Raw genomic sequence first — 15,990 nt, forward strand, 5'->3', positions numbered from 1 at the left:
TTCTCAAAGAGAAAGAGTTCTTTTCTCTTACTCCTGCTTACATCACTGGCTTGAACCCATCCTCCCTACCATAACTAATTTATTCTTTATTTCATCTCCTTGTTTAATCATTAATCATTCTTTTTTCTCCAATTAATCTATATTGAAATGGTTTAAATCCTAAAAACGTTCACAATTCATTAATACTTCATACTAAAGAAAATTCATTAATGCATAATCTGAGGCTTGTTCCTGTTTACACAACAACTAGAAAAAATTACCTGCAGTGTCATTTTGATCTTTATTAGAGTTCCTTATTTTATATTTAATTATTTTGAATAGTCATGTGCTAATGACATTATGTACTTTATTTATTTAGAAAACTTACAGGATATTCTGCTTATACCTAAGCAGATTTTTTTGTTTAAATCCAAACATAATCACAAGATAAAAACACCAAAAAACAATAAAGAATTTTTTTAAAAAAAAAACCCCACCAAAAACAGTATAAAGCACAATAAGACAAAACAATATACAAATAACATTTCTGTTAATCACCTTAATAGGAAAAGTGGAAAATTGGCTGTTTTAATGCTGCAGTAAAAATGGCCTTAGCATATAGGAAAAACTCATGTAAAGGCATGCTAAAGCCACTTTATACAGTAGGACCCCAAAGACATGCAATGTGTGTATCTTAGACCTAAAGACATTCAGAAACAAATGACTCCTTTTGCAAAGCCGTGGTAGAGGTTTCTACAGGAATTCTCTGAGCATTGGAGCATTTATCTCGCCAGTCCGCAGCTTTGTAAAAGTCAGCAAAAGAATGGAAAACATTTTAAGAGAGTGATTTTTTAAAATAATTTCCTGCCTTGCACATTCCAAAATTATAACTTATCTGTCTAATGTGCTATGTTTTTAAATATAAGTTTAATGGTTTAATGAAAGAAACTTACTAGGTATAATGTTACTGTTCTGTATTGCCATAGGAAAATTAGTTTAAGATTCACCAAACTATGGTACCTGACCACCATATTAGTTTATCTTACATTAAGACATCAAGGCAGTCTACCCTAGGATCACTATTTTTTTTTTTTTTAATGACTTGTAAGGGCATGGATAAAGCCCTTCAGTTTCCATTGGGAATCTCCTGCCCTATCCTTGCACCCCACTTAGATCCTTAATTTAAAAAAAAAATTGTTTGCCCCTTTTGATGTTCCGCTATCTTTTCCCTCCTTCTTCCCATCAGTCAAATTTTTTAAAATATGTCTTCAGTCTGGGTGCCAGTGCCCCCTCCTGTCCATTTTGTTATTGTATATAATGATGGATGGCACACAAGTCTCGTTATAAAATACTGAGTGGAATGGACCAGGTAATAATAATAATAACAGTTTATATACTGCAGGACCGTGAAGTTCTATGCGGTTTACAATGAATTAGAAAGATTCTATGAATTAGAATGAATTACAATGAATTAAAAAGATTCAATGCGGTTTACAATGAATTAGAAGATTCTACAAATTGAATGAAACATTCATAGCTAGAGATTAGTGGTTAACAGTTTACGGGATCAGATTTGGGGGGTGAGATTGTGATGGGGTCGACTGTGCAGATTCGTTACCTAGGTACTTCAAGGACAGGTATGTTTTTAGATGTTTCCTAAATTCACCATAGTTATTTGCGTGTATAATTAGTTTTTCCAGGGTCTTGCCCCCATGTGGCTGCTTGATACGATAGAAGAAGTTGATGGTGTCTCTTAAATTTACATCCTCTAGCCGATGGGGAAACGAACTTCAGGTGTGTTCTTCTCTTATGTCTGTTGGTTGAGAAGGAGAAGAGGTCTCTGACTTCTGCATATTGTAACTCATTGACTGTCTAGCTCTCTTCAATGTGAACCGCCTAGAAGTCTCACGACTATAGCGGTATAGAAGAATAAAGTTATTATTATTATTATTATATATTTAGGGGCTAGACCGGATAGTACCTTGAAGCAGAGACATCCCAGCTTGAACTTCGGACGTGCCTCCATTGGCAGCCAGTGCAGGAGTCGGTAGGAAGGGGTTATGTGATCGGATTTCTTCAACCCAAAGATCAACCTGACTGCCGCATTTTGTATCAGTTGTAGTCTCTGCATTTTCTTTTGGGAGATTGCCAGATGGGCAATGTTACAATAATCAAGATGGCTTAGCATTAGGGATTGTACCAGAATTCTGAATGATGAAGCGTCGAAGTATGCTCTAATGGATCTAAGTTGGGGGGGAAGGTGAGTTTTTGCTTTTGATTGATTCCAGATTAAGTTAAAGTAGTAGGTGAAATGGTCGGACCAGATATCGTGGCACTAGATACCATCGGATAGAGAAATGGAAGGATTTAGGATCTCCTTTGTGGACATAGCTACCAAATCTAACTGATGGCCTTTTTCATGTGTTTGTGTGGATAACTGGAGATTGTAGTTTAATGAGGATAGGAAGTTTTTTAAATCTTTCGCGTCAGGATTGTCCTCGTTCTCTAAATGTAGCTTTGCGTCTCCTGCTATAATATTGTAAGATGGAGTAATTGAATTGTGTAGAATGAATTCGTAGAAGTCCTCTCTGGCCTTTGATTAGCTTTTTGGTGGGACATAAAATATAATGCAGGAGAGGGACTCTTCTAGATCCTTGTTACTAATTTTGCAGACTAGTATTTCTAATTAATTGGTTGGTTATCTTGGAATCTACTAAGTCAAATTCGAGTTCTTCCTTAAGGATGACTGCCAATCCTCCCCCTCTTCTGTCTTCGCGGTTTAACATGTGAATTTTATAGTTATCTGATATAAGGTCATTTAGTATTGGATCCTCTTCAGACAATAGCCATGTTTCCGTTAGAAAGAGGCAGGCTAATTGCTTGCTGATGATCCAATCTTTGATTAAGAAAGCTTTGTTCCTTACCGATCTAGTGTTGAGGTAGGCGCAGGAAACAGAAGAGGTTGTGGTGTGTATGGTGAGTGTGGTGATTTTGATAGGTTTTACTTCCCTTGTCCTTTTTTTGAGGGTACGATGTGGTCTACCGTTGCTTGTGATTACTTTAATATGATTTACTTTTTCTTCCTGTTGGTTAATTAGAAGCCTAATGGGTGTGTCGGGGTAATGGACGGAGTGGAGTTTTGGATGGAGTGAGATAACATCCCTAACGTTATTGCTTAATAAATAGATTAATAGGATCAATAATAGCTTCATGTTTGCCGGTTGTTGTGATTCCCGTCGTTGCCAGTATTAAGTTTGCACAAAGATTGCGGGGGGGGGGGAGCTGGTTTTCCACACCGACCCGGTATCTCTCCCCTGCCGCGGGATGCTGTGTTTTGGTTAGGGCAGCTCTCGATAGCAATGGAGTTCGGATTGGGGCGGCTCCCGATTCGAACGGAGTTGCCCTGAAGAAGAAACTTTAAAGAAAAGAAAAGGCGCCGCAAGGGCCATTGGGGGTGGAGTTTGGCTCCCACACCCGACCAACTCCTTCCCTTGCAGCTGCCGCGGTCCTTCAGGGTTGGGGCAGCTCCCGATTCAAAATAAACTGCCCTGAAGAGGAAAGTTTTAAAGTGAATCACTTGTTTACTCTTTCAAAAAATACAAGGACTAAACAAAAGAATATTTGGTTTGGATTTTGTTGCCAGTGAATGTGGTAAAAGCAGTTAGCTTTGCAGCATTTTAAAAAGGTTTGGACAAGTTCCTAAAAGAAAAGTCCATAAGATAAACTTGGGAAAATCTACTGCTTATTCCTGAGATAAACAGCATAAAATCTGTTTTACTCTTCTGGGATGCCGCCAGGTACTTGTGACCTGGATTGGCCACTGTTGGAAACAGGATATTGGACTTGATGGACCTTCAGTCTGTGCCAATATGGTAATTCTAATGTTCTTAAGTATAGGACAAGCAAGCCATTGTGACATCACTGATGAGGTTGACTCTTAGGCATTGGTGGAATGAGGCATTATGACATCACAATGCGAACTCTGGAAGGTTGCTACTCTTTGGGTTTCTGCCACATACTTATGACCTGGAAGTTCTTCTTCACCGAAAGGGTGGTCGATTGTTGGAATGAACTTCCACTTCAGGTGATTCAGGCCAGCAGCGTGCCAGATTTTAAAAGGAAATGGGATACACATGTGGGATCTCTAAGGGAGTAAATTCAAGGGGGTGGGGTCGTTAGAGTGGGCAGACTTAATGGGCTATGGCCCTTTTCTGCCGTCATCTTCTATATGTTTCTATGGATTGGCCACTGTTGGAAACAGGATACTGGGCTTGATGGATCTTCGGTCTGTTCCATTATGGCAGTGCTTACGTACTTATGTACTTTTCTAGAAAAAAAAAAATTCCCAAGCTCTTCTGTTCCATCCTACAATATCATCTGACCAGCACAGGACAGTGACGCATGTCTTTCTTTCAGCATGAATACAAACCATTGCATTGCGTTGACCTTCATATGTTTTGTCTTTTGCTTGTGTGATTCAGATGTAAATGAATGTCAGAAGAAACCTGGTATATGTGAAAATGGGCGTTGTGTCAACACAATAGGAAGCTACAAATGTGAATGCAATGAAGGATTTACTGCTAATGCCACCCAGAACGAATGCCTCGGTAAGTAGTACCTCTAGCTGGAACTTCAGCCAAAAAAGACAGTGATAATAGCAGGAAAGCAGTGGGAATAGAATGTGACAAGAAGAATAAAAGGTTCATAGACAATGGCGCGAAAGACAAAAGCGTGCGCTGACAATTGAGCGCAGCGCGCGCCGCTCTAAATTACAGTTTTTAGGGGCTCCGACGGGGGGTTTTGTTGGGGAACCCCCCAGTTTACTTAATAGACATCGCGCCGGCGTTATGGGGGTTTGGGGGGTTGTAACCCTCCACATTTTACTGTAAACTGAACTTTTTCTCTAAAAACAGGGAAAAAGTGAAGTTTTCAGTAAAATGTGGGGGGTTACAACCCCCCACACCCCCACAAAGCTGCGCGATGTCTATTAAGTAAAGTGGGGGGTCCCCCCCCACACACACCCCCGTCGGAGCACTAAAAACAGTAATTTAGAGCGGCGCGGTGGCGCGCGCTGCACTCAATTGTCTGGGCGCGCCTTTGTCCCGGCGCGCTTTTGACCTGACACCAGAATAAAACTGGGGCATTAAAGAGGGATATGCATTTATTAGTACACCTTAAGTGAAATGGTGTGCTGCCCATGTTTGTCCACTCTTCATGTAGAAATAAAACAAAAAAACATAAAGGGGGAAAAAAATCCCTTTTTTTATTGGACTGACATACCCCCTCCCCCTTTTTTATGAAGCCACGTTAGTGTTTTTTTATCACCAGCCACAGCGGTAAAGCTCCGACACTCATAGAATTCCTAGAAGTGTCGGAACTTTTAACACCACAGCTGGCGATAAAATACACTAAAGGCTCCTTTTACAAAGGCGCGCTAGCGTTTTTAGCGCACGCACCGGGTTAGCGTGCGCTATACCGCACGCTAGCCGAAAAAACTACCCCCTGCTCAAGAGGAGGCAGTAGCAGCTAGCACGCACGGCATTTTAGGCACGTGCTATTCCGCACATTAAGGCCCTAACACGCCTTCGTAAAAGGAGCCCTAACGCGGCTTCATAAAAGAAAGGGTTAGTGCAGTTTATGATTAGCTTTTGAAAGTTAAGCCTTCTTCCTCATATCATTACATCTTAAAAATTTTAGTGCACACAAAATGGATTTAAAGCACATTATCTTATGAATGAATTTCTGTGTGCATTATCAGGACAAATGCCAGTAAGTTCTGCTTCGCGCAGTGTGTGGTGGACACCTGGACCGCTCTCCCGGTGGAAGTTTGCTGTGGAACCCACTGTTCTTGGTTTTAAGGGCAATTTAGATGCACATCTCCTCGAAAGATGCATAGAAGGATACGGGGGAGGGGTTTTTTTGTTTGTTTTTTGGGGGGGTTTTTTCGCCAGGTTACCTGGCTGGGCCTCTGCTTGAGTGGATCGCCGGACTTGATGGACCTAGGGTCTGATCCAGTGATGGCAGTTCTTATGTTATGTATATACAGTAAAAGCAAATTTTCCCAATAGGAAATAATGGAAACTCAAACGATTTGTTCCACAACCCAAAATCTTTAATACAAAATACTATAGATACTTGTATTGCAAGACCTCACTCATTTAGAACAGTCACTACACTCCTGTGGCCTCAGAGAGAAAAACCATCAGCTCAGCTGTGATGCTGTGACTTGTGTATGCTGTATGTATCCAGAACTGCCCAAAGGCTTAAACTAGCCTTCCCCTCTCCACGCGGCATCCACTATTCAGGCAAACTGGGAAAATCCCTTCTCTTCAAAATCACAGGTCTTTGGAACGACCTCACCACCCCGCTGCGGAACCTGAGCTCCCTTCAGTTATTCCGCAAACAACTGAAAACCTGGCTTTTCAGCAAATTGTAGCTCTATCCTTCCCCCCTTTCTCTCCCCCCTTCTACACATAAGTTCATGTAATCCTTTTTCTTCTTCTCTACCCACTATTTTAAGTTCTTGTAAACCGTGTCGAGCTCCATTCTCATGGAGATGATGCGGTATATAAACTTAAGGTTTAGATTAGATTAGATTAGATTAGATTAAAATGAATGAAACAATCCAAAAAAACCCTCTCAAAATTAGGATAAAGTATGAAAACTCTTAACAAAAACCTGAAAATATTTTGCTTGTGCATATCCCTAGCAGTAACTTATGAAGATCATGCTGCTGTAAAGGTCATACTTATAGGGGCCCTTTTACCAGCAAACTCTTGTAATTCCCAGTGCCCCAGTGTTTCCTTTTGAAGAAATGGCTCTAATTCTCATTCAGTCCTGTGGCCTTGATTATAAAACATTTTGGACATAACAAATATCTCCTATTTCTGATACAGCTTCACAAGTGTCCATCGTACTTTTTCTGTTGTGATGAATATTTATTCATGTTCTCCAGAAATTTGTGTTACTCCTGTCACACTTAGAAAGAAGATTGTGCTTCTTGTAATACAAATGTTTGTTCCCAGTTCAATCTATTTTGTTTTTCCTTTATATGTAGCCGAAATGTTCCTTGAACTCAGCCAAACTCTGATGTACGAGTATTTCTATTCTTTTTTGTCTTTCAGACCATAGACAAGGATTCTGCTTCGCTGAGGTATTACATACAATGTGCCAGATTGGATCCAGCAAAGAAAATACTGTCACGAAGTCCGAATGTTGCTGTGACAGTGGACGAGGCTGGGGATCAAACTGTGAGATCTGCCCACTTCCCGGAACAGTGCCATTCAAAAAACTGTGCCCCTATGGCAGAGGATATACAACCACTGGAGAAGGTATTGCACTTTCCCAATGGGTGGCACTGTGAACATAAACGTAGTGACATAATAAATGATGGCAGATAAAGACCCGTATGGTCCATCCAGTCTGCCCAACTATATATGCGCCATAAATTAATTATTTATTTAGATAGTCCTTTTTCTTAGATATTTCTGGGCCAGAAACCCAGAGCCCTGCCCAGGTACACTAGATAGAGTTTGAGCCCACCGGGCTCAATGTAAACCACTTAGGATATAAGTGGTATATAAATTAAAAAAATACATAGATAGATAGATAAGTGTGCTTAGGTTCCATCTACTAGAGTCTCCAACAAAGCTCACTCTAGCCCATCTTAACCATCCCAGCTACCGAAACTCTCCCCAGCTCGTCCTCACTTGCCTGACGTACCGTGTATGGAATATTGCTACTCCTTGGGTTTTGGCCAGGTACTAGTGATCTGGATTGGCCACCGTGAGAACGGGCTACTGGGCTTGATGGACCATTGGTCTGATCCAGTAAGGCTATTCTTATGTTTTGGTTTTCTCTCTCTGCATTGGGTCTTCCACGTCAATTGGCAAGTATGAACGCTGAGGACATAGATGTCACAGGAGCCATGGCCTCCCCCCAAATTTTCGGTTGCTTATTTCCCACTCTCTCACCCATCTCCCCAGTGTTATATTTTTGGGCAGCCGCCGCACAGCATCAAATAGCAGGCCTGCCCTGTAGGGTTACCAGACGTCCGGATTTCCAAAGACATTTCATTTTGAGGACATGTCTCGGAGTCTGGATGGCTTTTCAAAACCCGGCATTTTGTCTTGGTCTTGAAAAGCTTCCTCAACATCACATCAGGCAGGGGCATGCGCGGACGCAATGCGGTGACATCAGGCGCATGTGATGTCATTGCATCGTGCCCGCACATGCGTGGATGCCATCTGGGGGGGGGGGTAGAAAGTGGCATGACACAGGCGGAATGGGGCGGAACTGGGCAGGCCTGCAGGCGTAGCCATGGGTCCAGATTTTTCTTCGGAAAAATATGGTAATCCTACTGCCTTGGAAGCCTTCATTCTACTTCCAGGGGCAGGCCTACTCATGGATGCTGCGTGGAATTAGAGCGCTGGGAGGAGGTGGGTGGAAGATTGGGAAGTTGTTGAGAGGTTGTGCGCTAGGGTGGAGATCCTGCCCCCCCCCAAACAAAGCAGCGTTTTGCTGCCTATAGCTGAGGAGGCAGCATTGAGAGCCTCAAGGGAAGGGCAGGAGACACATGAAAGGTAATTCTACAACTATGTGTGTAAATGCAGAAAATACCAACACTTGCATAGGTAAATGTATATTTATGTACATAAGTGGCAGCAAAGTGACTAGGGCCCGGAAGAGGCGGGGGTGGGGGCGGAGAGGAGGAGGTGTGCCGGGACAGACTGCCCCTCCCCCCTTACTACGCCACTGGATAGTACTGCAGTTTGTGAAAAAGTGTTCTGAAATTTGGCGGGTTTGATGTAATATTCTGACACATTTTTCCTATGAAAAAGCCAATCTGATTTTCAATTTGGACTTTTCTGATTTAAAAAAAAACCAGATGCATAGCTATGTTAACAGTCCTATAAAAAATTTGCAGCAAGCCTCTAGAATTTGATGCTGAACCTGTAAACAGATGACCAGAGTCCACTTCTATTGTGCTTCCTCGGCCATCTTTCTTTCCATGTTCTTACCCTCTTTTTCCTCAAGAAAAACCTCAGCTGTGCCTTCAGGATATTGAAATGTTATTGTTCTTTTTCACCATCCTCTTCTGCTTTCATGGCAGCAGATTTATTTACGTTTTTCCTGGCAGGCGCACGATGTCTGAGAACAAGTTTGCCTCAAAGCATTAAGAGAACAATTTGCAAAGTGAAAACAGCCCACAGTGGTTTGGGGCAGATTCTGCTTTGCTAAACTGGTGCTTTTTGACGGCAAAATGTAAACAAATCTGCTTCTGGGAATAGAAAGGAGTGTCCAGATGAAAACATTTTGAGTCTATGAATTACTGTGCATGGCGTTTTTATTAGGACTGGATTAAATTGGATTGGAAATGTGGTTATTTCAGAATGTTCTTATTCCTGCTCATTCATTGGCAGATATCAATGAGTGTGAGGTTTTGCGTGATGTTTGCCGTAATGGAGAGTGCATCAACGAGAGGGGGTCATATCGGTGCAGATGCAGTCCTGGCTATACCCCAGATATATTGGGCACATCCTGTGTAGGTAAGTAGTCTGCTCCTTTCAGCTAGTAAGTGCCTTACAAGGCGCTTCATATGACATTAACCATACATGTCTGGGGGTTCGGACGGCTGTTCAAAACTCGGCACTTTTTCCAGGTTTTGAAAAGCTGTGTCGGACAGGGAGGAAGTCCACACATAACGCAGTGTGACAAACCCAGCACCAGCACTAGTCCGGTCCCTGATAGGATCGGATGCAGAAGAGCAGACCAGATTGATTTTGGCACTCACCTTGAGGCTGACCTCCCTTGCCCCCATAACCAAAGAGATAGTGAACTGGAACAGAGGCAGGCAGATTGGCAACAGCAGCCTCCTGGCTTTAGAGCAGCTAGAGAAGCCACGAGGAAGGTAGCTGCAGTAGAAAAACCTAGGCAGAGAAAAACTGCTGTAGAGCCAAAACCCATCCCCCGCTACAGGCTGAAGGGGATTGGCTCTGATCTGTTTAAAAGCAGGCTGAGTCAAGCAGGAGGAGGGGGAGCGAGTGACCAGGGCGAGTCACTCCCACAGCTCAAGGCAGGTGAAGAGCTGTGGAACAGAGCAGGAGAGGAAAACGTGCTGGATTATCCCATGCAGGAGTTAGAGGAAATCCTGCCTACTTCAAACTACCAGGTTCTAGATCGTGTGGAAGGCATGGAGATAGAACTGGCTGGCCCTATGTTAGAAAGCCAGACGGAAGGTATGGAATTGGAATGAAAGAATGCAGCAACTGAGAAACCATTAGTGGTTCATGTTTCTTTCTTTCTTTTGCTGATGTTTGGTTTGTTTCTGCTGTGCAAACTATGCCTGAAGAAGTTGAGATATGTTTGAACTTTATAAGTATTTTGAGAGTAAGAATAATACTTGCTTCAAACTGAGGAATGGATTTAAAAGCAAGTTTATGAACCTGAAGCTCAAACTGACATAGTTAAGTTTGGTTTTTGGAACTTTAGAAATCCTGCTGTGACTCCCTTCTTGAAGCTAATTAGATTATCTGTCTCAGCTGTGTGATTTTGCCTGCAGGTGTGAGCTGAGAGAAAAGCTGAACTGTTACCAGAGTTTGCTATGGCTATGTTTGCCTAAAGAGTTTTGATTTATTTTGAATTTGCAGTAAAGCTTTATTTTTGCAAATCTACTATTTTTGTTGAATGACCTGCAAAAGTGATGTTTGTTTTCTGTTGCATACTTTTGACCTGTGGGTCAGAATAAACAACTTATTCTTTCCTAAAGAACTTGTTTTGGCTGGTGATATGGTGAAACCTTTTTACTTACCTTGCATCTCTTAGGCCCAGGCATTTGCCCAGGGCCACCTGAAAAAAAGTCCTGAAGGTACCCCTGGTTGGAGGGGACACGCCAGAATCCCTGTGTTTGTCACCCGGCAGCCCTACTTTGCGGAGGGTTGGTGACAGCAGCCATCATGCGATGATGTCAAGTGCACATGTGCGCACATACGCAGACTTCCTCCCTACCTGACAAGAGTGAGGGGCGTAGCTAGGGTGGGCTTGGGGGAGGGGGATGGGCAGAACTAAGCAGGCCTGGAGGCGGGGCTAGGGATCCGGATTTTCCAAAAGGAAAATCTGGCAACCCAAAAAGTATGTTAAAGGCCTATTACCTCATTAATTATAATTACAGATAGTCCTTAGGTTAAGCACGAGTTACGTTTTGAAAGCTGTTCTTAAGTCGGATTTGTATGTAACTCAGAACTTGTAGATTTTAAGATTCTGCTCCCAGCTGACAAAAGGGCCAACTGTTCAGTGTTCCCTCTAAGGTACAGCATGCATAGGGTTACCAGACGTCTGGATTTTCCTGGACTTGTCCGGCCTTCCAGACGGCTTTTCAGAACCCGGCACCTTTTCCAGGTTTTGAAATGCTGGTGAGATCAGGGCCGGGGCTCGAAGAAGCACTGAAGCAAATGAGATCACAGTGAAACCAGCATCTGTAAAAATCAACACTGGGGTTTCTGAAGCAGCTTGCTGCGAAACGCGCCAACACCTCCCGCAAGGATACGTTCTTTTCAATTTTTCATAAGCATTTTTTCGATAGCTGGAGTTTTGCCAGGTTAAAAGTCATTCAAACAGTGCTGTGATTGAAAAAAGGAAAGAAGTACCCAATGTGGCTCTCATGGCAAAAAGTTTGGAGACCCCTGTTTTAAAGGGATCAGAAATTTAAAGCAGATTCTCCCCACCTCTCCTGTTTCAAAATCATGGGTGGTCTGTGGCCCTTTCCCCTATTATGTAAAGTCCCTCTGAAGCCCTGCCCTCTTTTCACGGCCACTCCCCTGCCAACAAAGTAGCCTCCATTTAATTGGAAGCCAATACCCACATCTTGGCCTGTTCTGTGCCTACCTTTCAATGTCTGAGGTCTGGAGAAGAGTGCTGGCTAAATATCGGGCCCTCTTTTTTGTTCCTGGAGCAATGGAGGATGAACTGACTTGTCCAGGATCACAAGGAGCTGCAGTGGGAATTAAATCTGGTTCCCGTAACCATTAGGCTAAGCCTAGGGTTACCAGATTTTTTTTATCGAAAAAAAGAGAAAGTGTGGCCTTGCTTCGTTCCACCCACAGCCTTCCCAATTCCACCCCCCAGCCCCACACAAACCTTGTCTTTTCGGGGCCATGTCTGGAGGGCATTGCGCATGCACGGATGCGGCACGCATGCGTGCATGCCTGTGACACCGTTGCATCCCATGCGCAGATGCTCTCCGGATGCGTCCCCGAGCTCAATACTTTTCAAAACCCGGACAAACTGCTTGGTTTTGAAAAGCCTTCCGGACGCCTGGACAGTCCTCTAAAAATGTCCGAATAAATCCGGATATGTGGTAACTCTAGCTAACACACTTACACATGCTTCAATGCCCCTGTAAGTGTGCGTATTGGAATTTGTGCGCTATTGAAGCTGAATCTGTGATTTTATAAGGGCACATAAGCACCTATATTGCTGTCATAGAGCAGTCACCTTTCTGTACTAGGCGGCATTACAAAAGTAACGTACACAGAATAAAACAGGCGATACTTATATAGACGGTTCATAGACAATGGCGCGAAAGACAAAGGCGCGGCCGGACAATTGAGCGCAGCATGGAGGCACGCGCCGCTCAAAATTAGTTTTTAGGGGCTCCGATGGGGGGTTTTGTTGGGGAGCCCCCCCACTTTACTTAATAGAAATCGCGCCGGCGTTATGGGGGGTTTGGGGGGTTGTAACCCTCCACATTTTACTGTAAACTTAACTTTTTCCCTAAAAACAGGGAAAAAGTTAAGTTTTCAGTAAAATGTGGGGGGTTACAACCCCCCCACACCCCCCACAACGCCCCCACAACACGGCGCAATGTCTATTAAGTAAAGTGGGGGGGTTCCCCCCACACACACCCTCGTCGGAGCCCTAAAAACAGTAATTTTGAGCGGCGCGCCTTTGTCCCAGCGCGCTTTTGACCTGACACCATATAGACATCTTGAATTACAAAGGAATAATTACATTTTAGGGAGCCATAATTAAACAGATCCTTATAGTAACATTGAGGATTAAACAGCACATCATTTATTGAAAAACTTCTAAATGTTCTGTTATAAAAGTAAGGCCTTTTATTAGGAAGGATCTGATCAAGTTAATTTTCAATTGTAGACCTTGATGAGTGCAGTGAATCTCCCAAGCCTTGCAATTTCATCTGCAGAAATACAGAAGGCAGCTACCAGTGCTCATGTCCCAAAGGATACATTTTACAGGAAGACGGAAGAAGCTGCAGAGGTAAAACCCCAAACTTGTGATTTCAGAGTTAGAGGCTATCATAAAAAGTGAAAAGACGACCTACTGAGTGACTGAACTTTCCATAGAAATGTTAAAATGTGACAGCAGTAGACATGCCCATAATTCAAAGCTCCTATCGCTTGGCGCCACCCAACCGCTGATATTGGTTCTGACCAGTGGTACAGTGAAGGTAGGAGGCACCTGGGGCAGTGGTGCGCCCCTCCCCCTCACATCCTCCTCTCCATGCCTTCCACGCCAATTCCATCCTCGCTCCTTCTATGCCCCCTTGCCACCCTCGCGCCCTCCCCACTGTGCCAGCGCGAGCAGCTTCTCCAGCCTGCTGCTCGCACTGGCTTTTCCTCACCCTGTGACCCAGAAGTGATTTCAGAGGGAGCCAGGCTGGCGTGAGCAACAGGTTAGAGTAGTTGTTCCCAATATTCAGAGCTAACTACCTAAAGAGGAGTGTATAAATAGAAAAATGAAGGCAGATAAAGATGATATGGAGCTCTTCATGCCATCTACTAGCTTTCCTCTCCCTTGGTTGTCCTATCGTTACGCACTAGCCAAGGGGTTGGCAACCCAGGGCTTGCGAGTCACATAGTAACATAGTAAATAATGGCAGTTGCACTCATAAAAATGTATGCTTAAATTGAATCGTCTTTTTTTTCTCTGATATTACTGGGTGCTAGACTGTAGACATCTGTGACTCTTTTTGACCACATGGCTGCAGCTCTTCTCAGATCGATCGATGTATTCAACTCGTTCATGGAGCCGCCAGCCCTGCCAGTTATTTTAACTCCTGCGTTGAGCTCATGTGGTCGCTGTATTTCCCACACTTCTCTTGTTTCAACGGGTTAGCAGCAGCGATTCCTACAGCTGCCTGCCTCTCCTCTACCACATCCCGCTCTCTGTCAGAACTTCCTGCTTCTGCCCAGATGGGATGCGACTTGAAGTTTTGTTTTTGTGTTAAATGCATGTATACCCATATATTTTTATTTTTGAAAGATGTTTGAAATGTTTGTGAAGCATTATTATATGTTTGTTGCTGTACTTCGTCTTGTAAAAGACAGATTATAAATAAATAAACCATAAACCATATTGCATTAAAAATCATATCTCGAACCCCATTGTGGTTCTTTGTAAATTTTGGGTCAAACATTTAGGATAAAATGGCTCGTTACTTCAAAAAGGTTGCTGACCCCTGCACTAGCCCATGGCCAGTTCAGTCTGAATAATGATTTAACCAGTCATGCACTAGCAAGCTTTTAAAACACCAGAAGTTCAATGCCAAAGCCTGCAAAGGGCCCGACCTTGAATTTCTGGTTTTAGCGCTGGTGGCAGACAAAAAAATGCTGCCTGCCACCGGCTGAATATCTGCCAGACTGTTAACTGGGGTGGATGAATTCTGACCCAGATGTGATTTTCTTTTAAGACTTGGACGAATGTTCAACAAAACAACATAATTGCCAGTTCATCTGTGTCAACACAATTGGAAGCTTCACTTGCAAGTGCCCACCTGGATTTACACAGCATCACACAGCGTGTATTGGTGAGTAAAGAGAAGTGCACGTGTGTTATTTTTATTTTTTCAATTGAGGGTGAATTCTGGGGAGGCAGTAATCTAGTGCGGGATATTGACGTATGGTTGGCTAACACGATTGCTTTTATGAAGTCATGATAGAACGTCATCGGGGGCCAAGGGTTCATCTTGCCCCAGGTGCACTATTTCACCTGAGGTCATTGCTTTTTCTTACGCACTATCCATTAAGTTATCCTCCTAGATAAAAAAAATATATATATGAATTTATTTAATTAATTAGTTTTCTATCCCATTGTCCCCAGAGAGCTCAGAATGGGTTACAGGTTAAACATACATGAATATACAGTTTGCAGATTACAATTTGATATAAGTACAGTACAAGTTTGCGATAAGGTTGTATCTTAACTTGATACAAACCAGGGGTCGAATACCAATAAACATAAAATAGTTTCCCAGTTTATTTAAATCTTACTATCCTTCACCAAGGTTCATAAACCTTCTGGGCGGCTTACATTCTAAAGTCCAGATAACAGTGCAAGTTTTTCAGTGGCATATATGTTGTTAATGTGTTTTTGTAGATAACAACGAATGTTCTTCTGAGGCCAGCCTGTGTGGTGCTAGAGGTGTCTGTCAGAATACCCCAGGCAGCTTTAACTGTGAATGCCAGCGTGGTTTTGCTCTCGATCAAACTGGAGCTAATTGTGAAGGTACAGTTTGTTTGTTTTTTTAAAGAATATTTATTTCTAAAATTTCTAAACCGCCTATTACTAAGCAGTTAACAATTAAAACGTTCACAGTGGTTCAAGAACAGGACATTGACAAAATTCATTCAGTTACATTACAATCATATAGGGGGGGGTCTTTTACAAAGGCGCGCAAGCAGATTTAGCAAGCGCTAAATGCTAACGCGCTCATTATAGTCTATGGACGCGTTAGAACTTAGCGCACGCTAAATCGGCCAATGTGCCATAGTAAAAGACCCCCATAGCAATATAATCCACTTAAAATAAGTCAAAAACTCGACATGTTTACATGTTATTCATTCTCACTAAATAAAGTGCAACAATCACAGTTCAGGAGTCTTATTAAATATGCCACCCAACATAGTTTGAGAGTTGTGTCTTGAACATCTTTCTAAATTATAAATGGTCAGAACAGGTCCTCAGGATTCCAGGGAGGGAATTCCAAAATTT

At 42.9% G+C, this 15,990-nt stretch overlaps 1 protein-coding gene across 4 annotated transcripts in view; it reads left to right on the top strand.

Annotated features, from left to right (window-relative positions):
* Positions 1-15,990, top strand: part of FBN1 (fibrillin 1) — a 342,377-nt gene that overhangs the window by 297,038 nt on the left and 29,349 nt on the right. For all 4 annotated transcript variants that reach the window (XM_033919694.1, XM_033919696.1, XM_033919695.1 and 1 more), the window contains 6 exons: positions 4,461-4,586; positions 7,104-7,310; positions 9,402-9,527; positions 13,135-13,257; positions 14,690-14,806; positions 15,376-15,504. In XM_033919694.1, coding sequence (XP_033775585.1) covers positions 4,461-4,586; positions 7,104-7,310; positions 9,402-9,527; positions 13,135-13,257; positions 14,690-14,806; positions 15,376-15,504 — 828 coding nt within the window. The remainder of the gene's footprint in view (positions 1-4,460; positions 4,587-7,103; positions 7,311-9,401; positions 9,528-13,134; positions 13,258-14,689; positions 14,807-15,375; positions 15,505-15,990) is intronic.

Source organism: Geotrypetes seraphini, chromosome 14 (genome assembly GCF_902459505.1).
Source record: "Geotrypetes seraphini chromosome 14, aGeoSer1.1, whole genome shotgun sequence".
Classification (NCBI taxonomy): Eukaryota; Metazoa; Chordata; class Amphibia; order Gymnophiona; family Dermophiidae; genus Geotrypetes; species Geotrypetes seraphini.